The sequence below is a fragment of the Ambystoma mexicanum genome, chromosome 5p (genome assembly GCF_040938575.1).
Source record: "Ambystoma mexicanum isolate Mex_15411 chromosome 5p, UKY_AmexF1_1, whole genome shotgun sequence".
Classification (NCBI taxonomy): domain Eukaryota; kingdom Metazoa; phylum Chordata; class Amphibia; order Caudata; family Ambystomatidae; genus Ambystoma; species Ambystoma mexicanum.
Window position 1 is genome coordinate 200,238,987 of NC_090930.1, and position 26,884 is coordinate 200,265,870.

Sequence of the window (26,884 nt, forward strand, 5' to 3'; positions counted from 1 at the left end):
AGTCATGTTCTTTTCTCAAATGTATTGCCCTGTAGAGAAGGTTGGCATTGGAGGACTGAATTTCTTGCATACATTTTCCTGCAGCCCGTGGACTATAACATGAAAACTGTTTTCCCTTGTTTTTTCCATTTGAACATGTCCAGCACTGTTTTTTTGTTGTTTATGCGACCATTCGATGAAGACGTCTATGGGACTTAAAAAGCTTATGCATTTTCCCCATAATATTCCAATAAAGAGGTATCGAAACTTTTTTTTGTTGTGTCCTTTAAAACTGAACTAACACAGCTTTAAATCTTTTCTTTGACCAGTTATGTAAAAAGGAAATTGAACCCCTTTTTCGGATCACACGGTCCCTATTGGGGCTATGTTTTTACACCCCACCTACCACCACTGACACAAGGGACAAAAGCCACAGCCTGTACATTGCACCTTTGTGCAGCTACATTTTCACAGAAGCGGCAATATCCCAGGGTTATATACTTCATGCCACATAGGTCCGACATACAAAATCTTACCGTGAACTGGTTGACAGTCCAAAACATTGATCTGGAACTCACTGGAAGGCAACATGTCAAAGAACTCCATCAGAGCCTCTTGTCCGGACACTGCATTTCCATTCCACACTAAAGTTGCCTTGTCAAGATAGAGTTTACTTAGCACCTAAAGGATGATGATGATGATGATAAACATGTTAGCAAATGCCACAATGGCAGACAGTCGTGCAGTTTTAGACAATATTCCTTTCTGATGCAACTGTACTTGAAAATAAACCATGTCATGTCTATGTCACACATCTTTCTCTGTGCACACTTTGTTGATAAAAAATAATTTAACGAGCTTGAGACAACTGAAGAGTATGAAAAGATGAGCGGTAATGTCTTTAGCTAAAGCATAAAATAGCTTTTAAAGAAAAGGAACAGGTTGGTCCAATATCTTAAAATAGTGTGATAGCATGTTGATGAAAACTAGCAAAACATTCAGTGTACACCTCCCTGAAGTCATTTCCGATTGACTTTAAATCGTGTTCATTATTCTTGATGCGACCCTCAATGCACGTGGCAAGTCATAGCAGCTTAGTTGCCGAAGAAGAAAATTACACAGATGCATTTATTTTTCAATTACAACCCACTGTGTGGCCTACAAATAGATCGGAAAGTAGAAAAAGCCTTCTCCTTCAGGTCTTTATACAAGTCTTCAAAAAGCACCAGTGGCCAACGTTTCATTAAAAGCTTAAGGTACTGCTTTAAGAAGCATTGAGTATTTCACAAGTGTGGGGTGGGGCCTTTTAGAGAGCAGAGCTTCAAGATAGTCGCTGTAATGTGAGGCTTAAAAACAGTTCAAATCAGCTCCCAACTCTGGTGATCCGTCCCTGCGTTCTTAAGCAGCGTGCTGGCCTCGCTGCACTGTGCAGAAGGTTCAAGAAAAAGCAGCTGACTCAACCCCGGGGTAAGGCCTATAGGAACGAACTCATCCCAGTTCCCAGGAAGCAGGTGAAGGCACAGGTGTGCCCTTGTTGGTTAATGTGGAGCTTAGTGTTGTTTCTACACGAGAGCTGCACTCCATACAGGGGCATCCATTCTCTAGTTGCAGCAGGATCTAGTGCTGTTAGGGACTATCGTCCTGTGTCCTCCATTTGTTAGGCCTGGTTCTCCAGTGGTGTGTGGTCTGCTGCAACCTGCAGACGATGTGCTTTTTTGCATCGCACTGCTCGAAGGAGGTCAGAGGACTATCCATAATTTCAAGCGTACCTTGAGCATACATGATGTGCAATGGATAAAGAACCACACCAGTTTAGTGAAAACCAAGGTGAAGTGGAAGTGAAGATTCCAATGTTAAAGGTGTTTAGTTCGGTTGTTTTGTGACATGTGGATGTGCATATTTGATGTGACAGTTGTTGGTTTATACATGTTTAATGCATGTTGATAGCATTGCAATGAGTGACAAAGTGTACAGGAGGTTTACATTTGAGTGGTTACAGTTATCGTGACATGGTTGAAAACAGATGTCTAGTGAGGTCAGTACATTTCAAATTGTTAAGTGGGTGGCACCAAGGAAAAGGCGAGAAAGAAGGAAAATCGTATTAGTTGTAGGTTTAGGTACCTAGCCACGTGTTGGCTAGTCAAAAGTAGTGCATGATGTTCTGGGTGCTTACCGTGTGTGGTACACGCAAGTTGTGTTGTAGAGTGGGAGTTCTTGATTATGAATATTCTTTGGCTAGGAACCAATGGGAAAACATGCTAGTGTGTGGCTGGCTTAATACAGACTGGTTGAGCCATGTGTTGAAATTGGTTCACTAGTCTCACCCTGTTGGAAATTAGTTACATGCAAGGGGAGGATAACTTTTATTATTAGTGATCCAGCCCCCAGGTGACCCTGGCTCTTAACCAAACCCACTGTGCACTCATGTTTGGTATTACAGGACATGGCTCATTGACTAAATAGTCCGAGAAGTCGGACTGAGCCATGCGTAGTGGAGTAAGCGCACTGCCTCACTGCCCTTTTCCTTGCCCAATTCACTGGGTGTTTACAGAAGTGCCTCTGTGTGTTGGTTTACCACGTTTTTGATCAATATTGTTTAAACTCGATTCTTCAGAGTTTGGAAACCGTCCATTTCTCAGACAGCAGGGTAGCAAACTGACAAGTTCATTATGGGTCTTCTTGACCCTTGCACGTTCGACTAGTCTGCAATATGCAAATTACATAGGTGGGTATTCTGTTTGCCTGTACTTTAAGTGCTATCCCTAAACACGGTTGATGTTGCCGTGTTCTGGGGGACCTGTGTGTTGTGGCGCCCAATGGTGTGCACAGTAACTTAACTTGGGTTGCTTTGCTTCAAATCCATTGTCGGCATTCCCAGTTACTGGCTCAAGCATTATATTCACGTCGGGGAGCAATGTGCACTCGCCACCAGCCATTGGTTAGTGATAATGGCCTCTTAGGGAGTAAGACCTGGTGTGCTGAATTAAAATGTAGAATTGAGGTGGAGAGAATTTCTATGGCTGGCTGGCAGCTTGCACCTCTACATGTTTAACTCCGTTTACTTCACGCTGCGCCGAACTGTGTGGCAGCATGTTAGGGAGGGTTCCCCCAGCCCACTGGAGAGGTGTGCGATGAGACCCATCTTTGGCCAAGTTGACCAAAACTCTGAAGGGGAAACACTTCAGTTTTATGAGGGGTGGGGCTGTGTTCAAAGTGCAATTAGTCCCAAACACAACAAACCACATCAATGGAATCTGCTGCTGCAAAAATGAAAGGACCAGAAAACAGGACTTCCCTGCCTATGCACCAAGACGATGGAAACTCCTCCCCGTCTGCACCAGACTCTCCCCCACACTCAATTCAGAAAAGACGACCCACCTCTTCAAGGAGTCTCTCCTTAACACCTAGGCCATCATGTTGCACCTCGCGCCACCTGACTTGCTAGAAGACTCCGTCCCTCTCCTCCCCGCCACCCGGTACAACTGGACCCCTCCCTCTGTCCTCTACCCCCCGCTGTACATCTGAAAAGCACTTGGTTATTCATCTTTAATGTTGTACACCTCTGTAAAGCGCACTGTTATGTATCTGTATTGGTGTATACCTCTGTAAAGCACTCTGTTGCTTATCGAAGCTAGGTCCGCACTCAATAAATACTATAATAACACAATCTACTTTAGATATATGTACATATATTTATTTTAGGATTGCATTGGAGTAAAAGACAGTCAAACCAAGTACACAGACAAAAACACAGTAAAGGATAAGACCTTGATTCCACCCTACTCCATTGTGGGGTTTCTTCTTCCCGTTAACATGGGCATCAAACATAAAAAAACTCTAGAGACAATATTATGAGTCTTCAACCTTTGGGCTGCTGGGACCATGCAAAGTGCAGACTATGCTATAAGGCCTCACCGCCGAGATCTGGTGTCAGGGGCAAAAATAATGCTAATGTTATGTGGGATAACCCTTGGCAAAAAGGGAGATACAGTCACCCTGACAGGCACTGGAAGGTTATCAGGAACAGGGACTCCCTCCATTACGTACAGACACTCAAACATACCAATATGCTAATTTTCCCCTCTGCACCAACAATAGAATGCAGCTATACCCCTCGAATAATTCAGCCTAGCTGCACACATACTTACACCCCTCGAACTATCAACCGTCTTTAGAACGCAGCTATACCCCATGAAAAAAAAAAAGTAAAAAAATAAAATCTGCCTAGCTGCACACAATCCTATTCACAAGCCCCACAACCGCCAGAATACAGCCACCCAAGTATACTTGGCCTTGCTGCACACATACTACTGATCTGACATGACCACAGCACCACACCTAGCACTAGAATACAGCTACACACCACTCAATCCACCCTCGCTGCACACATACCAAGTGCACCCAAGCACTATTTACGACCCTACTCTCTCCACTGACCTGGACTACTGGCCCCGAGGGCGTTCAACCCACAGCGCTTTGAAATCATACCAATGGTAAACGTGCTATACAAATGTCCCATAACATAGGGGAACATAAAAATGATACTTACCTAGAAGTGGTTCAGTTGAATCTGCCGAAAGAGGGTACGTTTGTGACAGAGGACAGCACAGGTAAAGTGCAAGCTGAAGAGAGCACAGTGAAGGAACCAGTATTTGATACAATTCTCTCTAGAAACTAAAGTAGGAAGAAGAAAATGGAGGACAAACTGAAAAATGCAGATAAACTGGTGGAATGTCCAGTTGCTACGGAACTTTGTTTTGGAAGTTCAACAGGAAAATGATCCTTTGGGACCAATAGTAAAGAAAGCTTGTAAGAAGGCCGCCTGGCGACTCAAGCGTGCCCTAACTAACTGGCTTATAAAGCAACAACAAAGTGATGGCCCTGACATGCCGACAACTTCAAAGGGTTGTGTTAAAGAAGTGGTGAGAGGGGAGTCAGTTATGATGGAGGAAAAGTGATTTGGAGATAGATGAGACTATTATGGAGGCCAATGAGATCTGATTTTGGAGGGCGATGGAGCTATGAGAGGGGATGGACAGAACCTGTCCTTAATTACATCCCAGGAGGCTTGGTCGAAGTCTAAAGCCTTAGCCATACCTTCATTTACAAGAACTACACTCTTTGATGGTGAGGAGTTAACAGTTATTAGAAGTTCTACATTGCCATGTCCATGCATTAAGACTATTGAAAAGCTACGATGTTAGCTATGTGGACCAATTTGATGGTTATAGTAGGCCTGCAACAACAGTTCACTGAACGAACCTATGAAGTGGTGGCACTCATCGATTAAATGAGACTTCTGTATTGCAGTAGGGGTTTCACATTGTTCAGACTGCCAGAAAAACGATGGTAAGCAGTAGTGGTGAAAGTAGTAAAGGGCACCTAGTAGCAGAGAAAGACAAGTGCCTGCCAAAGAAGATGCTTCCTTCAAGAAAAGGAATACAACCTGCTATTGACTCTGCTACTAAAACACATATTGTTTCTTCCTATGTCGCTGTTGAAACCCTGATCATCGGGAAAAATGAAAGTTATGCAACACTAGGGACCTTGCACACTGGTTTATTGAAAAGGTTCAATTGCTCAGTTGATATAATACTTCTCCAAGAATCCTGGCTCATGGAGGATGCAGCATTTGATGGTTATACACGTGTTAGACCACCAGAAGAGGTATTAGGGGTCACCCGTTTGATGGGTTGATAACGATATGTGCTAATCGTTTGAGAATGTGTGAAGTAAAGTCTGAGAATTAATGTGCTGGCTGTGGAGATTGTAGCAGCTACCTGCAATGGATTGTTATTAATGTGCACAACTCTCTGGGCAGGCATTGTACAGATTCATCTCAAACCATCATTGTTGAAATAATATCAGACCTGGTAGAAAAGAGTTGCAAATATTGGATTTTAGTTGGAGGTGATTTCAACGCAAGTTGCTTTAACTATACTATGCGTAAAGAGGGTGAGGGGGTATACAGTATGAAAAGTAGGTCAAAATCTGCTACAGTGGCCTGGTTATGGGTTGAATTTTGCTAGGATCATGAGATGTGTATTTGTAGTGGAGCGGGGATGTGGGGCGTTCCACCAGCATAGAGATGGAGAAATGAGGCTAAGGAGAGTACCACTGATTATGTGCATCAGTGTGACCAGATGCACCCTATATCCGAAGAGCTCTGTTTGTTTTAATCAGTATAGTGATCATGCCATACTTCTGCTTATCATTAAGTGTGGAAAAATACTGCATTATGATAGGGTGGGTGTGGTTCAGGTGAACGAGAGTGCAAATCAGATAAGTTGGTCAGACTGTGATGTAAAAGCAATCACTATTTATAGGATTACATTGCAAGAAGAATAGAAATGGTTAGGTTTGGTGGTGAAATGGATAACTCAAAGGGCCTCACGCTATCAGATAAAAGGAGGTTGTAGTACTAGGAAGGTTGAGAGTAAACATGTGCATAGGTATGATAAAGTTATTAAAGAAGAGAAAAAGAAGAGACGCCTTGAGGTGTAAATATTTGCATAGCGAATGAAAGATAAAAAGGATAGAAATCAGAAGAGTGAAAAATCATTATATAAATTGGCTTAAGCTTTATCAAGCCTCTGATCGAAATAGAGAGGCAAGAGCTATATTTATTTCCATTTAGAAAGGCATCGAGGCGTTGTTACAGCATTTTCCCTTGGCAACATAGTTACAATACTTGGGTACAAGTTCAGTGGTTAGGTACATACGCTGCTCTTGCTCCAAAGTTACAGGGAAGACAGCGGAGCAGATGCCGTTTACTTGAATAGTTTGGTTTTCAATGCCTTTCTAAAAGCCATGATGGATGTTTCTGTTCGAAGTTCAAGTGGAACTGAGTTCCAGGATTTTGGTGCTAGTACATCCTTGAAACTAGAGCCACCGGCTTTAGTTCTATTAAAAAGGTAGGAATAGTGAGCTGGTGGGAGAATATGTTACGTTTAGGTCTGAGTTTAGGTCTGAGTGTTTGGACTTGGTGTATTCGTTCCACTAGATAAGTGGGTGCCGATTGGGATAGGCATCTGTGGGTTATTGTAAGTGTCTTGAGTATGCGCTCTCTGATGGGTAGCCAGTGGGCGTCTTTTCTTGCCTGAGAGATGTGTTCTCTCTTGGGAATGCTGAGAGCTGCTGTAAGTGCATTGTTTTGAGCGATTTGTAACCTGTTGATGTTTTTGGCGGATGTGCCGAGTAGGAGGACATTACAATAGTCTAGTTTTGCACCTATAGTTGCTCTGGCATTGTTGAGACCATTTTTGACTGAGAGGTACGTTTTCTTTCTGCATTGATAATTTTAGTTGCGAGTGCTGCTGAGGAGGAGATATAGCTGACTTGTCTATCCATAGAGAGGGCTGAGTCCAAGAAGACTCCAAGAGATTTTACAGCAGTCGAGACTGTGACTACAGTGTTCTCTATTTTGAAACTGCAATAGTTCTTGTCTAGTCTTTTTAGGGTCTCCTTCGGGCCAACCAGTAAGATTTCAGTTTTGTCTCCATTGAGACAAAGGCTGTTTGCTGCCATCCAGGTTTGGATGATGGCATATGTGTTTTGCAGTGCTGTGAGGTCATGTGCGTAGTCACCAGTAAGAAGAAGAAGAATTTGTGCATCATCGGCATAGTAGGTGAACGTTATGCCGAAATCTTCTAGGTCATTAAACTTTTGTAAGGTGAAAAAGTTGTAGAGTGTGGGGGAGGTACATGAGCCTTGTGGAACGCCATAGCCAATAGGGGACGGAGTGGCTGATGCCTGGTCTGAGAAGACCCTCATGGCTCGGCCCGCAAGGAATGATGTTATACAGGTGGTGGCCTCATGGGAGAAGTGTGCAGAGTCTGTGAGGTGTTTCCCTAGGATCTTGTGGTCGACCAAGTCGAACGCTACAGATAGGTCAAGAAGCAGGAGTACTGCACTTACCTGGGATGTTAAATAATGGTGGCATACTTTTAACCCGAGACATAAGGATACTGAAAATGCTTTAATATGTGAGGTAAATGGCCCTGCTTGGGGTGAATTCCTCAAAAAGAAATTTGGGGCAGCACAGAATTGGTCACCTATAAAAAAGGGTCCTCTTAAGATAGGCTTTGAGCGTGAAAACATCTATAAAATCATGAAAGACCTTATACCCTCTCGAGCCCCAGGTCAAACCCGACTTTATGGTCTAATATTCAAGTTACTCTGTTTTATATGGTAATAAAATGTGGGGACGTTTCAAGTTCTTAGAGGCAGGCAAATCTGATCCCAGTGCAGAAGAAGGGTGATAGAAGGGAGCCTTTTAATTATAGTCTCCTTTCTCTAATGGGTATCTCGAGCAACATTTTTTGTGACATGCTTATTGCGGGATTTAGTGAAATGGTTAAGGAATGGGTTTTGACATGTTATCAAACAGGGTTCCGCAAAGGGTTGTCTATGACATAAGATATCTATTTTGAATTCCTTAATACAGTAGGCAAGAAAGAAAGACACCCTCCATTTGTAGGTTTTATTTATGATGTTGTAGCTGCATTCGATTGTACGTGATTGATCGTGCCAAATTCTGGGCAAAATGGGAGAAGATGGGTATGGCTAAAGAATTGCTCTATGCAGGTCAACTGTACATCAGGACAGCATGGCCAGAGTTAAGTTAAATTGTTCAGGGGAGCTTTCAGATCCAATTCCTATTGTTCGAGGTGTTAAGCAGGGAAGTGTGCTTGCCCTCGTCCTTTTTCATCTTTGCACTTGCGCGATCTCAATGTCACTTGGCCCAGTAAGATGGTTGTCTCTGTGCCCCCTTCCTTACCTCGTAGCGCCTTCAAACACTTGTGCTTAGGTGCGTTACAAATTCTATATCATAGACTGGAGCAGGCCAAAAACCTGTGGCTTGCATATGTAACAATCGTGTTATATTTGATAGCACCTTTGTAGGAATTGTCAGCAGTGCACAAGCACTTGTGGAATACCCCTCTACAAATGGCCTCACTATTAATATGGCCAAATCCAAATGTATGTGTTTTGGTAAACAGAGGAGATGAGCATGTTATTATAACGAGAGTGGGAAAGATGGAGAAAGTGACAGGATATGGTTATCTTGGCTATGAGATTAGTTCACAGAGGGATGCTGCTGATCTACTGAAAATATGTCAATCAAAGGCCATAACCCGCATCCAGGCGGTTAATAAATGTATATGTGGTGCTGGGTGTACCCTGGTTGGGTTGGTAACCATGTATAGGCAAAAATGAATATCCAGTATAATGTACGCCTTAGAAACAACTTAAGGAGTGCATGATACTTGGGCTAATACACTTGGAGGTATAATATGGTGCAAGATCCTAGGCCTGACTAATGCTACGTCATATACAGTAAATATGACTAGAATTGGGCCAGACTTCTATGGAAAAACTAAGATCAAAAGAGGAAAACACTACATCAAAAAAAATGTGCAGTGAATGAATCATTGTTATCCGTTTTGAAGCGTGAAATGGCAAATAAAACCAATTTCCAATATTTCCTTTGAAAATAACGGCAGATGGCATAAGGTTGGAACAAGTCAAATATTTTGATTATCCGGGAATCGGGTTCCACGAGTCGGGTGGCTGGTCTGGGCAAATTTAAGGCTGAGGTTAGCATGGCGAAGTACAGCGGCGAAATACATTCTTTATCTAGCCATGGTAGTGGGGCAATTTCCCCGGCACTAGAATTACACGATAAGCAAGCCATACCAGTGGCACTTTAAGGTGCTGAGCTGTGGGGCTATTCCAAATCGGTCCAAGTACTGAGAATACGTTCTTGAAAGAATTACTGCTGCTAACCACTAGTGCTGACAACCCTGGTGCGAGTGCTCCTTAGTGTTTTTTACATATCCAACCAGATTGCTCTCAAGCCGGTGTGTCAGACTTTGGTCTGCTCCGGGCCTGACAACATACGGGAGGTTCTGAAAATGTTCTACTTTTGAAAAGGGGCAAAGAGTTGTGGCAGGTTGGCCCACATAAAACATCTATGTAGGTGGGACGAGAGAGCTCTCTGGGACAATTCACTGAATTGCAATAAGTCTGCTAAAACGGAGCTTAAAGCAAAGCTATGGAAAGGCTGGAAGACCAATGGGCCCACCTGAAGAAAGTGCCGGAGTTCCCACACAGCAGAATGACAGGAAACTTGCTTAGCTTCATTGATGAAATTCAACCCCCCCATGGGCGTTCTCTATATGCATTAATGAATCTGAGGATATTGCATACAGCATGAAACACCCGCATTTGGTTAATAACGAGATTTGGCTATGCCCACTGTGTGCTTCTACCAATGAAACATTAACACATTGTATGCTAATATGTCCCGTTACTATAGATTTAAGGGGAGTGTACCTGAAATCCTTATTTACCGCACTGGGAGTGTGTGACACGAAGGCAGCTATGCAACTTCTAATGTGCTCCTGCGACAGGAAAATTGTTCTTCCAGCAGCACGCTATGTACATCGAGCCTGGTTATTAAGGCAGAGACACATGGGAAGTGTTTTTAATAAAGGGGTTGCGAGCGTGCTCTCCTCATAACAAGGATATTGGCCGAAGATGTAATATACTTCCTTTTTTGACGTGTTTAGGACTTGCCCCGATACATTTATAGTTTGATGCAAGGTTTTTATTGTATTGTTTTTAACATTTGTACTCCTAATTTATTGTATTTCTTAGCTTGTATAAATTGTCAAAACTGAATTTTATACTAAAGATTTTTATGCCGGATAAAGCTGTTGTATTGAGAAGACCAATGCGAAATGTCATTTAAGGAATATAAAGTAGAGTTTTTTGGGCAGATTGCTTGGTCCCCGGATTGGGCTCAATAGGAGGGAGTTTAATTTACATCCCTAAATAAAATGTCAGGAGAAGTGGGACTGGGCAGTTTGTCAGGATTATGTAGGCGGTCTCAAATCTCTGAACACATATTTGTAAGATGTATTTTCCATATTAAAAAACCTCAAAAATACATCAGTATCCGGTATCTAGGTGTATTTTTATGATCAGATTCAATAAAATTGCCAGTGCCGGCAGTTACTGGAAATAAGGCACGTTATCACAGTCTGTCGAATTTTCAAGTGTATATATGCTTTGTACGTTGCTAAACATGTGGAAAATCTGCAAGACATTACTTCTGATGTGTTGGCTATTTTGTGTCTCGGGCCACAGTTTGGCATTAAACTACTGCCATGTTGAAGGTGAGGTGGAGGCGGAGGTGCATTTAAGAGGATTAATGACAAAAGCCCCCCACCCCCTCGGAAGATAGGTTATCCACTAAATCTCAATGGCTTCTCAAGGAAAGAGCGGCTACATTAACTGCCACCTTTACTACACCCGTGAAAATGGTGCGTCACCCTCATCTTTTGTGTTCCTTCCATTTTCTAGTCTGTCCCCCTCACCCCTTTGTGGCATTGGCCCTTGTGGTTCTTCCTTTTCTTCCTCCTCTTCCTCCTCCGATGTACGATCTTTCGGAAGGGACCAATTTGGGAATTAGTGTGATGGCTTGGAGAAGGAATTATAAGGAGTATGCCCTGCACTGGTAAAACATATTTGCCCTCTTATTTTTCACTGCAGGGAAGGCCTACCTGGAATAGAGGTCTGATCACTGTGCTGCCTGGTTTCTGAAAGACAATGTCCGATGTTAAAATGCTGTTGCTTCAGAGGGCCCTTTCTGTCTTGTTGGATTCAGGCTCAAGCCATCTTCACCCTAGGGGCACCTTCTGGTGCCCAGATAGGACGTTGGGAAGATACTTCAAACCAGTGACCAGACGCTCATTGCTGCAGAGTCCAACAGTGAGCCCAGTTGTCCCCAACAATCCTCGGTCTATGAGGGTGGTGGTTTTACTGTTTAGAGTTCAGGAAGCTAGACTGCTTAACTATATATGGGTGATGTTGTCTGGGCATAGGAATTCTGTCGGGAGCAGGGGGGGGGGGACAGTCAAACAGCAAGAACTGGTAGTCTGCCTTTCTTTACTGGAACCTTAACTTTTAAATAAGTACCTTGGCTTACAAATTTTCAGACAAACTCTCAACTTTCTAACTACCATTTCAAGCCACGACAAGCCTATTGGGTTCTATGGTTGATCCAGTAGAGGGCGAGTGCTTGAATGGCTCTATTTAAACCTGTGGGACTAAAGTCCCCTGCGTGGCTAGTGTTGCTGACTTGCAACGCACCTGGACACGGTCAAACGTTGCACTCGTTATTAGCGTCTGGCGAGTGATAATCTACTTTAGGTGAGAAAGGAATGTGTGCATAAGGAGAACTGAGGGGTGAGGGACTACATGCTCTGCTAGTAACTTGCGGCTTTACATTTTCATCCCTGGAAGAAGGCTTGTGACTTGCATTGTAATTTCCCCCCACCCTTTCCACCACTTTAGGAACTGTTGCATTATATATACACCTATTCAACTGTATGAATACTGAAGTGGTAAGCAACTCCATGTTGGTTACCAAACTGTGTTGGTATGCATGTAGATATTGCAGTGTTTTGACTAATGGAAGTGTGTTCGGAGTATATAGATTTTTTTTATATACACACGTGTGGTCTGTCAATCTCTATTGGGGTCAACTCTACCTGCCATCAAAACCCTAGCCCCATAAATCAACGACTTACTGCTGCCCACGCCCATTCACAAGTGAAATTCTATTTAGAGCAAATGTAAAAAAAAAAAAAAAAAAACTTACAGGTCCACTAGGTTGGCTTCACAGAACCCCACAAAGGTTTTGTTCTGAAAAACCGCTTAACAAACAGGATGTTGACAAAATGTGATCTCAACTGTAGCTCCAACATTATAATCCATGGGGGGTCCCTAAAGAGAAGAGTTGCTTGACCAGCAAGATCGAGTTGGGCATTAATAAGAACATGCAAAAAGCAGAGGTGTCTTCCAAATGAGCAAAAGAAAGCTTCTTCCTTACATAACAGGGGATAGTTCAATACTTGTTTTCGTTGCTGTATATTAGCCAGGAGTCCAATTGGTATTCACAGATCTTGAAACCATGGCATTTTATTAATACATTTGGAAAGTGGAATGGGACTGCGATGAAATGAAAATCAACATAACATAACCTCTCTGATAGAACCATATCCTGCTTTGTAGTCTTGGAGAGAAAAAAAAAAGAAATTGATAACAGAGGGCCCAGTGCGCCATCGAGTCGATGTCCCTCGACATTTACCATTCTTGCATCCGGACAAGACGAAGAGGACCGTATAAATGACACACTGCTCCCGTTCCTTCAGTTCCGTTTTTCCACATGCACAGCACGTTCACAGAATGGTTCAACTCGCCTCAGTGATTCTACTTCATAATTTATTGTTGAGTTTCTATAATATCTACACCGAAGACGGGCTTTAAGAGATGTGTGGACTGTGACCCGAAGATGTCCATCACAGATCTGCACAGAATAGATCTCAGATGTCTCGGTAAGAGCACAAAGTCATTGAGTGCCGCTCCTGCCAGTCAATGACTAGTAAGTACTTAAAATTAAAAAAATAAAAGACGGTCAAAACTCACCCTAGGTCGGTCGGTTTCTAAGTCCACATCTTCTACACCTGACGGAGATCTACCGGAGAAAAGTCTCCAGAGAGATCCAAGAAACGCTCCAAACATTCCAATCGGTAAAAATATAGGAGCAATCCAAGTCACTCTTCCGCTTCAAGAAAGAAGTCAAAGAAACGTTGGCAACGTCTTCCGACTCTCACCCGACAAGTGCAGGGTACTTCGTCCCAAAGACTGTCTTGCAGCAAAATCGGAAAGTTGAGTCAAAAAATGGACGCGTTTACGAAGGCCAAAGAGGGCTACCGATCCCACTGCGTCTTCCAAGATCGGCACAAAATCGTGCGCGCCCAAGGAAGGCCTCAGAGATGTCATCTGGAATAGTGTCGAAGGCGTCGACCACAGAGACGTCAAAGCCAAAGGTTTCAGGGACAACTTTGTCGAAGGAGTCGACGTTTAATGGCCCTTCGACGTAGACCTGACCCAATTGTGAGTTTTAAACCGCAATCTAAAAGGGATTTGTTTCAAAGTCTTTCTTCGAAGAAGAGTAGGACGACATCATACACTTCGTGTCTGAACGTCTTGGAGCACTGAATGTTTCAGAGTAGGATCTAGCTGCTTGCTTTAAAGATGCCAGTGAGGCATCTATCACTTGAGGTGGATTTTGATACGCCGGATGTAAATGCTCACCTTAATGCAGCATATAGAACCATTATGAACAGGCTGGTAGGATATTTGGGTTGAGGGTGTCCTGCAAATGACAATACTCAAGGTGACATTACGGACATCCTGGGCAGATGTCCTCCTAAGGAGCCTTTACTACCTTTTCACAGAGCTCTGAAAAACCCAATTTTGGAGAAATAGCAAAAACCAGATACTACTCCTGCTGTGGGCAAGGAGTTGGCAGAAAAGTACAGGCCTTCATCTATTGACTCCGACTCTCTCCAGGCACCCTACTTCAAAGAGTTTAGGTGTCTACAGGCAGCTTCTTCAAGAGCTACAGCTTATCCAACCATCCCAGCAGATATAGGATAAGAAATGCGAAGGAATAGCCAAAAGTGTATTTTCTGCGGGAAGCGTGGCATTTAAAGCCATGAATGCATCTTGTGCCCTGGTAAGTATATACTTTATGGAATGTAAATTCCCAGGCAGCAGAAAAATTACTGAGAGTGAAATGAGGAACTGTTTTAATAATATCATCAATGATGGCAAGGAGGCTTCTTGCCAATCCCTCCAATTGGGGCTTGATGCATCAGACTGTTGGTCGGCAAACGGGTTCAAGTACAGTAAACAGAGGTTTGGCATGGTTACGCAAGTCTGAATTTGCCCCGGATGTTCAATCAAGGTTACTGGACATGCACTTTGATGGCTCCAACCTTTTTTGATACAAAGGCAGGTGACAGCTTGGAGAAGCTTTGAAGGGTTTACATGCATTCTAGACCCCCTTGCTTTCAGTTGCACAATTTGATGAATATGTTTGGGCCAGTCATACACATGTGCCACAGGAAGAAACTACTATTGTTACTGTACGATCAGGAGGTAAAAGAAATGTATCTTTTAAAGTGCATGAATAAAGGAAGTGTAAATAAATATCAAAAACATTTATTTTATTAGTTGAAACAATTTACTTTCTTTCAAATATTTCTATTTCAAAATCTGTAGCACTGGGGGTACCAAAATAATGGAATACCCAACCAAGAGAACAGAGAAAGCAGAGGTTACACGCAATTTGTCCATTTGTAAAAAGGGGTGTTCATGCAAAGTTTTCTGCAGCAAAACGTTTAAGTTATACAAGGTATTTCATAAAAGCAGAGAAGAAGACTTAAATCACTAGGGTCCTGTTAGGCGGATGGGCCAGGGTTACATCAAATACTTTTACTTCTCATCTTTCAAGACCCAACAGGGTCAAGCCATGCTTTTCTGTGTGAGAACTGGGTGTTTAGGCACGCCACCATGCCAGGGAAGAAACTGCCAGCGCAAAGTATAAAAGAAGTAGTGTCGCATAGCAATTTGGCATGAAATTTTGTAGGTTTGCCAATTAAATTTACACTTGTGTAGCAAAGCTAGATATTTAAGTTAGCCTGGGGAGAAAGGGAGAAAGGGAGAAAGAAATGCTACTGTAAAACACTGCATTGTGCCCATGCTTTACAGTAAAGTTTAGGTTAACTAAATCTCATAGTGTCAACTAGATTTTGTTGGTGAAGATGCATCAGATTAACAAGTGAACACATTTCAAAATGTACATGGTACGCAGCCAAATGCTTAGTCTCTTACTTTCCTCTTACATAATGTATACGCAAAGCTCTATTCCGGCTATACATCTACGGATCTACTGGAATACCACACACTGTAGGTAGCCTCCAGAGCTCGCTTTACTCCACGATTATGATAGCATTCCATAGTACCTCCTGCAGGAGAGAGCTCGTCAGACTGTTTCCATATCCTTTTTTTATCATGTTTTTGTTTGTGTCCATTCATGCAACTAACCCATTTTCTTAGGAAAGTCTTGTCACCCACTCAGAGCAAGAACCATCTAAGGGGATGTTTGAAGATTTATTTTAAAAACATTTTCTTTGTTTTCAGTAAATGTCAAATATAAGTTCACTGTGCATGGCTGGTCTCTGGGTGGCAGCAGCGTGCCAAACATAGTGGGTTTGTGGTGACATGCACCATTTTACAAGCACATTTACATTTATTGTCATCCGTTGCCATAGATCGAGTGCATTTCTCTTAGGCCGAGTGGGTAAACGAAGTTACTCGACTTGCAGATCAAGCAGAATTCTAAAGAATTTTTCAAGGCCTGACCAATTCCTTACTTCAGTGGTACACAAAACTGCAGTATTGTTGCTCATTTTACTTCTTGGGTACAAATAACTTCTGGTGAGATTAAAAATATTAGTACAACATTGCTAATCACATGGGTTGGTTTGCTATTCATGAAATTTTTGAAAACTAATGTATGCCTTGCAGTGGCTACAGGTCCCAATAATGCAGTGGTGTTCAGCAGCGGCAATGACTTGTGGGTCAAAGAGGCTGGAAACTGCAGGCAGTGTCGGATTGGCGGTGCTGGAACACCCAGCAGCCACGGACGCAGAGAGCATAGTCTGGACTTTGTCATTGTGTGGGCTTAAATGGCTAAAAGATTGCATTGTGGTACTGTAGTCTGACGTCTTGCAATTGGAAGACTTGACCTGCAGGAACTCGATAAATGGGCTTCTGAAGCCAATATCGTATCAAACAAAAGTTTAAAGCAGGCCTGGGATGTACCCTGAATGGCATTATCTTAAGTCTACTTCAGCAAAAAAGCTCTTAATAATTTAAGCGGCCCATTATATAAGGCTTGCGCCGCTCTCACCTCTGCTTATCGAGCTTTGTTGTGGAACAAACTATACAAGTGGCATATACCCACAAATCTACTTAACATTCTGATCGCTCTTAATAGGGATACAACAGTTCAGGTGAGACTTATAAGGGTTGGCAATATCACCAGGGAAACACATACATCGCCAGGAAAGAGGCAAGGGTGGTTTCAGCTGTGCCTCCTTAGTTTATACTTAACCGACATGATTAACTCCAGAAAGCATTCAATCCTTCCCTTCGAAAATTGGCACTCTAACCATAAGAGCACTAGCTTTTGCAGACTATATAATGTTTGATTCCGCCCCAATTGACCTAACGTGATCTATGGTAGCACTAGAATCCTTCAAAGATAACAGCCGAAAAATGAATGCCACCAAATCATCTAATGATTTGTAGAAGTACAAGAAGACCTGTAAGTATCAAATGGTATCTAACATATCAGATCACATTGTCCACTTGGGCTCAAAAAGAAAGCCCAAGGTAATTTTGGAAAGACTGCGTGGCAGCTAGTTCACTTGCTGCTCAGAAGCGAATGATCTATGTAAACTTTTGAGCTTTTACGTTAAGTCCGTTGATGAGACGCCACAAGGGAAAAATCTGTATGGGCTAGAGATTTAAAGCTTCCGTCCGAGCCCTCCTTAGTTGATTTGGAGGCCGATTTATAATAGCGATCCTTAAGTCTACCCCCTAGTTTACCAATCGCCTTCATCAGAAGAAAACTTGCCATCCAATCTTTAGATTCCATTGTTTTACATAAATAAAATGTTATAAAAGCTTAAATCAAAACCAAAAAAAATCTTTATATGAAGATCTGAAATTTGCCTGCTTAACTGATTATTCTTCCATCATGACCAGAACGTACACCGAGTGTTTCACAGTACTGGAAATTATAGGCTCCAATGGATCCCAACAGGGTAACATTTCAAGCAAATTATGGGATTGGTGTAACCAGAAGGAGAACATTCTGAATTACAAAGCATACAAACACTATAAACACACAATTCACAGAATAAACACCTTGCCAAGCAGGTTTGCCGATCATAGGAGAAGAATGATATCTTAGATCCGACTAAACATTCTGTGTACACAGGATGTAATGGGACCAAATTCTGGTTCCTGCAAACACAAAAAAGAAACATGGAAGCATGTTCCTCGAGTGTCCAGGGGCCAGCCAAGCTAGGCATGACTGGTTGTTTCCATTTACATTTAGGCTCATTACGAATCAATCTGAAATATTTTGATATTGTCTACTTGCAGGCACACACACATCCATCCATCCATAATTATTGCACTCGTTCCCTTTATCAGCACTATGTGTCATGTTAAAGGAGTCCTTTACACAAGGATTTTAGATCATTACTGGCTATCCATGTGTTTATATCTATTGATATAAGTCATGATAATTGACAGATGAATTGTGTATGCATTTTATTTGGGGGATCTACATGTCAGTAATTGTTATTTTGAATCTTGTAAAATTAAAGTCATGGTCTAGTAAAATGTTTTATTGTCCCTACGGGTCGGCCATGTTTTTTTAAGCCCAAGTGGCTCGATTGTAGAAAACGTTCCTATGGACCTTAAAGTTTTCGTCCATTAAACGCACGCGAAAACAAGCACCAGGGAGCCGCCATTTTCTGATAATCCTATCTTTTCCCCGATCGCCCTGGCTGACCTGCTTTTGCGGCACTAAATCAATTCCCCCGCCCCTGAGCCTGTCATCAGCAGACTCGTACCGCCCATTTCCCAACGCCAAAGCACGTCTCGTGTCAACATTCGCTGCACTTCAGCTGTTACTTTGAGTATTCTGTGACTCGTTTCAGTGCTCTGGTCAGCTACCTTCGCCGCTTGTAGCCCATGTGAACAGATAGCATTACCACCGCTATAAATTATTTTAGTTTGTTTAACACACAATGGCTACAATAATGCCCTACATGTACGAGCCCGAGTATACCGAGGAGGAACTACTGGAAAGGGAGGCACGCGAAAACGATGGGGATTCGGACGGCAGCTGGCAGGACGAATCAACAGATGAAGAGCCTGGGCCTAGTCGAATGGACGGCGTCTCCACCTGGTGCACATGCAATCGGTGCGAGCTAATGCCAACTGAGGACGAGAACTGCTGCTGCTGAGAAAACTCGGGATGCCTGGCCTACATTTCGGAAGGCGAGCCACGACCGTAATGCATCACCGAGCTGCCAGACTTCAGGGCAGCCTGCCTCACACGGGCCGTGTTGAGAATAATGATGGTGCTTATGCACGAACTTCGCGCAACTGTTCGTCCTCGTAATCCGAGTAACGAGTAAGTATACTCTGCTCGTCATGCCACTCCTATTTCATGTTCTTCTACTATATCCAAAATTACATCTACATATCATTGTAACACATGTAAGTCGTTCAATAGTGTGCATTGTCTAGATAGCATTTGTCCGTGTAAAATGCCATTAGTTACAAGAATTGTCATTGACAACAAACGTTTATTAAACTTATCTTGGTCATTTAAAAACAGTTCGTTTCATTCCTTTTCACAGGTGGTACAGGCTGGTGGCCTATCGTTCCTTTACATGGTGGCTTCACGGGAGGCTTGGACACCACGTTCGAAGAGTGATACCCGCCTGTGCCGTTCGTGCCATTAGAGAAACGTTCCCGAGTGACAGCGGTCAGTACAGGGGATTTTCTATCGCTGTGCTGCAACCTGACCTGTATAATCTTTAAAGTCTTGTATTTTTGTGTCATGAAAATAAGATACAAAATAAAACACCACATATTTTAACAACGGTTGTCTCGATTTTTTAAATGAATCAAGTGTGTCTCCATTCAAGGATGATCGTCAGACATGATTGCTCCGAATGGGTGAAGGTCTGGTCGCTGTGAAGCAGGGTGGTCACTATCTAAGCTAACATAACATATTCTCGATAATGCATGCACTAAATAACACTTGTTCAAAGTCTTTCAGTAAGTTATGTCTCTATAAAAGTCACACATTATCTATACTAACAATTACCATTGGATTATACAGGCCTTAGGGTCTTGACCACTATAATACACCGGTTGAAGTGTGGGTCTGTGCTCACAAGAATCTCCGGTATGTGGCATTTGTTATTGATAAGCAACGATATACTATCATTGATATAAAGGCGATATACTATATATTGATATAAAGGCGGTTCGCGCCAGTGGATGCGCGCTGGCATGGGGAGCTGTCAGGGGCGCGAAAGGTCAAGGTGCCAAAATACATGTACACTTCAAAAGGTATCCCACGCCAAGGGGCCATCGGTCACATGGCCTCCTCCGACCCCGTGTCTCCAGCCAGGCCTCCCCTTGAAGCAGGCCGCCCCCTGCAATCCACATAAGTGTGTCTCCATTCAGCAGTCTTCCTGTGCCTTATCTGCACGCCCCAGGCACATCCATCCCACCCCCCTTTATCAAAGGTGGTTCGCGCCGGTGGATGCGTGCTGGCATGGGGGGCTGTGACGGGCGCAAACGGCCAAGGTGCCAAGCTACATGTACACTTCAAAAGGTGTCCCACGCCAAGGGGCCATTGTTCACATGGTCTCCTCAGACCCCGTGTCTCCAGCCAGGCCTCCCCTTGAAGCAGGCCGCCACCCTAAAACCACGACATACATACGTCATTCATTCACAATTCTAATACTTTATAAACCACTTGATATGTCTCATGAGAACATCTTTGTGCTTTGCAAGTCAACTCCTGAACGTGTTACCTGGCAACCACTGAGATCTACGCTAATCTGCTCGTCGTCGTGCTATCCGTGAACTTCTGTGACCGCTTCGAGCAAACCCATCAGTGTGCTACCAGTGGCCACCCACCTATTCTCCTGCAACATACTGCTCTGCTTGCTGAATCCAACTGTTTGTTGGTCAAGGTAAGGCCATGTATCCTAGTCATATTTCGCAGATTTTTAAATTTCTATCTATTTACGAGTTGAGTACACAATAGTGCTAAATTCATTGGTCTCATTGCTATTGACTTGAGTTTCCATTGCTATGCTATCAATAGATCTATTTATTTATTTTCATCTGTGTCTATTGTCATCGAATTGCAACCTTCGGGGGTCCAGTTTATAATGTAAGCATGTTTCCTTCTCGTGCAATACAGAACATCCAAGCTATGAGTCACATGTTCAGTTTTTAGTCACATCATTTATACATTTCTGCAACTTACGCAAATACTAAGCCGCACATAATGAACTGGTATAGTTCCTGCGACCAAAACAAACCTTGCATTGATCATTGTACGATTCATTTACTTTTGTATCAAATCTTTATTCTTGAAGATTGTATAATAATGTCGATATTTACTTTTCAGATTTATCAACAATGCCTGCCTGTTCGATTAGCGGTTGCCCTTCGAAGACCCATGCTAAATCTGAAGGCACTACAATGCATGCATTCCCGAAAACTGTTGATCGAATAAGAGAATGGGTCAGACATTGCGGATATCCACTGGATGAGCTGGAAAGTAGAGTCCAACAAGTCTTACAGGACAAGAGGGGTGATCGATACCGCATCTGCAGCCGGCACTTTTCCTTGGACATGTACACAACTTCTTGGGTAACAAAGAAGAATAAACGGCGAACGACAGGGAAATTGCGCGAAAACTCTATTCCCACTCTATTCGTCCACATTCCGCCACCGGTGAGTCAAGTGTCCGGATTTAGCTTTAGGCCTTGCGGTAGTGTGTAGGTAGCCGAATGGATTAATTGATATTGTAGGTGTTCTATCCCTTGTAATAATTTCGATATTGATATGAGTGTATAGTTTTTTGAATAATGACATTTATCAATATATTCTTTTTCGATTTCATAATCCACAAACGCAATATATATATATATATATATATATATATATATATATATATATATGGACAGGGAACTGTGCTGTATTGAGCATTTTCCAAGTATTCTGTCGGCTTACATGGCTATTTTTAATATTGGCATTTCATTATCAATCATTAATTGACCTTTACAACTTCTTGACTATCCCTTGAATCTGAAGCAAGAACATTCTACATCCTTGACGTGGTCGCAGTTATCAACCACTTCTAGCGCATATCAGGTAATCTTACTAGGCTAATCCGCTACATACTTGTTTTATGCATGTCAAGTAATAGTTTTATTCTATCGTGTAATTACTTTACCGAATGTTTGGTTACTGCTTTCCAATTGATATACACCTTAGTTATCGTCCACTGGTGTTTGTTTTCAGTTCTAATTAGTGTTATCCATACTAATGCAAGTACTGTCTTTCAGGGAGATGCTGAACCGTCCGCCACATCTACAACATTTCTAGATGTTCTTCAACAGCAGGAGGTATGGATACTGACAGCTCCATCGAGCGTCATCATCGGAGCTGGAATTCTTGTCGTTTGATTGTTCTACACAATGTTTCATTCGTGGTTAGCCGTTGATATGTACCTGTGCTGTCGACCCCAGGTGTGTGTTATGTTTTCACAATTGTAATCCTCACTAATGCAAGTACTATGTTTCAGGCAGTTGATGGAGCGTCACCCCCTGCACTTAATGCAGAGCCTGACATTCAAGTACAATCGGCGCAACAGCTTTCGGAAGTGCGCACTACATTTGCAACATCCATAGATATTCTTCAGCAGCACGAGGTATGGATAATGACAGCTCCATCAAGCGTGATCATATAACGTGATTCCATTTGCTATACTTTCTTCCCTATTAACGCAAGTGCTGTGTTTCAGGGAGACGACGAAGCTTCCACTACAATCACAACATCCAATTTAGATGATGCAGATGTAAATAATTCGTTGAAAAAAGTCGAAATGTGATCATATTTAGATTTTCCTTGATTCTTTTGGACAATGCATCATTTGCGGTTATCTCTTTATATGTACCTGTGCGTTCGACCCAAAGTGTGTGTTATGTTTCCAATATTGAAAACCATACTAATCCAAGGGAGACGACGGAGCTTCCACCACAATCATAACATCTCATTTAGATGATGCAGATGTAAAGGAATCGTTGAAATAAGGTCGATGAAATGTGATCATATTTGGATTTTCCTTGATTCTTTTGGACAATGCATCATTTGTGGTTATCCCTTTATATGTACCTGTGCCGTCGACACCAAGTGCGTGTTGTATTTCCAATATTGAAAAGCATACTAATGCAGGTACTGTGTTTCAGGGAGATGCGGATGCCTCCTCTCCAATACAACCATTCATGGCAGTCCATGCAGAGCCAGAGGTATGGATACTGACAGTTCCATCGAAATAGATCATCACTTGTCGAATACTTGTTGTTTGATTGTTGCACACAATGTTTAAATCGTGTTTGGCTATTGAGATGTACCTGTGTGTTCGTCCTCACGTGTGTTTTATGCGAACAATATTTTGATACATAGTAATGAAAGTACTATGTTTCAGGGAGACGATGGAGCCTCATTCCGTGCCGTCTATGCGGATACAGAAAATATAGTCGTTGCAGCGCAAGAGGAAGGGAGGACATGCGGAAACGAATCGGAGCTACAGCGTGCAGATGTTGAAGGTCGAGTCAAAAAAGTTGGAAAGAAAAAAAAACAAAAAAAAGGTTAGTTACAAACAGTTCATAACTTTAAAAAAAAAATGTTTGTGCTGGGGACTATTTTATGTTTTTTTCCAGTCAATTCTACTACACACCATCTTGTGTTTAAACTGAACATCCCTTTTCCAATCTCTCCTCCAGTTACCCGTGGGTGTCAGAACTATACACACACACACACACACACACACACAGACAGTGAAGCGAATGAGAGATGTGGCTTGCCAGACCGTGTACACTATGGAGGAACTATTAATTGAGGCGAAGCGTGTTCAGGCTCGCGATGCTCCTGTCCAATGGCCAGAACATGAATTAAATGTGTTTGGAGACTACAGCAAAGTTGCATTGGACCATAGCTACAGTGCGACCGCACCACCACAAGAAGATGTTATTGAATGTATTGAAGATAGCTCTGAAGTGGTTGCAGATCAATTTACACAATCTACACCCGCCAAAAATTTGCCACCAAAAAAAACCTGTCGACATTGTTGTGTTCTCCCATCAATGTTGAAGTAATAGATGTTGAAATGACAGAATGAACCAGCCACAGCATCCATAGACGCATCAGAACTTGATATCAGCGATATTACTTTCCAATGTGTTGAAATCTCCACAACGTCAAAGGCCGAAACAACGTTGACGCAGGATGACAGTCTAATGAAAGAGAGCAAATACATTGTATTCGACAGTTGTTTGATGGAAATTATAAGTATGCTGTAATGTGTGCATTCCATTAGAGGGAAAGTATGTGGGAAGCCATTGATTAATGTGACTCGTCAAATAAAAGGCAGTAACGTCAAAATAAATGCCGCCTGTAGATTAAATCATAGGTTCTCAAGGTCTGCACAACCGATGCTGGGGAAACTGCCAGCAGGCAATCTACTGTGTGCAGCTGCATCACTTTTTAGTGGCTCCAGTTTTAGAAAGTTAGAGGCTTTCTTTCAGTTTGTGGGACTCCATTTAATTTCTAAAGCGCTGTACTACATATACCAACGTGATTATCTGTTTCCGGCCATTAGTGATGCTTGGAAAATTGAACAATTGTCTCTAGCAAGTACATTCGAAGGCAAACGATTCAGGCTAGCCGGCGATGGACAGTGCGACAGCCCTGGATTTTCTGCCAAGTACTGCACCTACCACTTTCAGGACATGGATAGTAAGAAAATTGTGAGTTCGGTGGTCGTGCAGGTAACACAATGTACATCCTCAGTGGCCATTGAGAAACTAGGTTTTATAAAAATCAGTGGAATATCTACAATCGAGGGGAATGCACATCGACCTCATAGCCACGGATAGACACGTTTCAATTGCCAAGACAAAGAGAGCAGGTCCCACATATTAAACATCAATTTGACGTATGGCATCTTGCTAAATCAATCAATAAGAAAATCTCGGCTGCAGGGAAAAAAAAGATTTTGAAAGTATTTTGCAGTGGTCACATTCTATTACCAACCATCTTTGGTGGAGCTCAAAAACTTGTGAGGGGTCAGTGGAAATACTACTTGAAAAATGGCGGTCACTGATGCACCACTGTACCAACTTTCACCGCTGGACAGCAAATGAACATTTCCACCAATGTGAACATGGCCCTTTGTCCCCAGAGGAGGCACGGAAGAAGAAGTGGTTGATTCCATCTTCACCGACACACAAAGCCATTGAGAAGATTGTTTTAGACAAAACTCTATCAAGAGATTTGAGAGGACTGACAGAATTCTGTCACACAGGAGATTTGGAGGTGTTCCACAATATGTGCCTAAAGTACAGGCCAAAGCGCTTGCATTTTAGCTTTCGGGGCATGAAACATCGCACTCTACTAGCGGTCTTGGCCCATAACAGCAATGTCGGACGTGAACAATCTAGGACTAGGGGTAAAGTAACGAAGTAAGCAATGGGTGATCAAACCAGTCTATGATGAAATGCAGTTCGACTTTGTGAAAGGCATTATTGTTGCTGTGTTAGAGAATCACAGATATGGAATTTTGGACGTCTCTGTACAGAGCAGTGATCCATTGCCACCGAACATTGCGACTGTGCCATGCCCACCCGAAGCACAGCTGATTGTGAAGTACAAATCCCGGTTTAAATAATTGCAATACGATTGTCTTTTTGTAAATAAATGTTATTGTACAGTGTGCCTGTAAACCTAACCCCTACCTTCACCATCATGGGTGGCGAACAAGCTGGGTGTCATCTTTGAATTCGCTCTATTCACCTCACATGTGTATGTATATATTTTTCTCATGTCTCATACATGTAAATGTAAATGCTGCGCACTGTTAACGGAGGGGAGGCTTGCGTATTGCAAATAATAAAACAAACAATAAATCTCACTTTTAACTCAACTCCTGTGGTACTTTATACTTTCCCTAACCTTCCGCCAAGGGGGCGTGGCCGACCGCCATGTGAGAAAGCCGCGCTTCGTAGCAGCTCCGTTGATGCGCTCATCATTTTGCCCACAACCTGCATCCACCTTAAATGAAACTACACCTGCGACCCGAAGATCGCTTCGGTACAGTCGGCTGACCTTCCGACGGTGTTTTGGGGCCGGTGCGTGGCCTCACCGAGGAGAAACGCCGTGGTGTAGGAGGAAAGCGCACGACTCAAAATGGCGACCGCTTGCTGACCGCGGAAGAGACGAGCGCCGGATCGCGCCCAACACAGAGCGGAAAAGGAGGCTCGCCTCGGACTCCGGCTACCAGGGGGAATTGGCCCAGTCGACCGACGGCCGGAGACTGCATCTGCCCCGTGCGCCTCCCCTGCGGTAGAGGCGCACAACGAAGGGCTCAGACCCGGTAACAGCGCTACGAGGTACGGAGTGGGAACAGGGCTGGGGGGACATTCGGCTCGTCGACCGAACCTGCTGCATCATCCCTGAGAGAGGTTGCACTCTACCACCGGCCCTATTGGAGGCCGGGGCGCTCCGGAAGCAAGGGTTTGCCGAGATCATAATCCTCGCCCCCCAGCACCCCAACCCGCCGGCGCCCCCCATTCCAAGCCCGCCCGCACAAGAGATGTCCGCAAAAGGCCCCAGGAACAAGCACAAGCAGACAACCATGGAGGCGTTCGCAGCCACTGGCGCCCTCAAACCAGATGCCGCCTCGACGACCTCGGAGGTAGGACCCTCTGAACCCACGAACTCGCAACTACTGGAAGCCATTACGGCGCTCCAAAAAACCATGGAGGGCAAGATAGATGCCATGGCCATCGACTTAAACCTACTCAGACAAGATGTGCGCTCCATTGCGGGCAGAACGGAGGCATTGGAGTCCCAGGTTAAAGAAAATACTGACGCCAAAACTCGCCTCTTAAGAGAGGTAGATGCCCTAGCCCAGAAAGTCAAGAACCTCGAAGACAGGGCGGACGAGGCGGAAGGACGGGCACGCCGCAATAACATAAGAATTATCGGATTGCCGGAGGGGACGGAAGGGAACGACCCCACGAACTTTGTCGAAAATCTGCTGCTGCAAGAGGTCGGTGCCGGCAAATTGTCTCAGGGGTTCACC

At 43.3% G+C, this 26,884-nt stretch overlaps 1 protein-coding gene across 1 annotated transcript in view; it reads right to left on the bottom strand.

The window, feature by feature from the left end:
* The window catches only part of NXT2 (nuclear transport factor 2 like export factor 2), a 143,044-nt gene that overhangs the window by 73,109 nt on the left and 43,051 nt on the right, over positions 1-26,884 (bottom strand). The window contains exon 3 of the mRNA XM_069612623.1: positions 516-660. Coding sequence (XP_069468724.1) covers positions 516-660 — 145 coding nt within the window. The remainder of the gene's footprint in view (positions 1-515; positions 661-26,884) is intronic.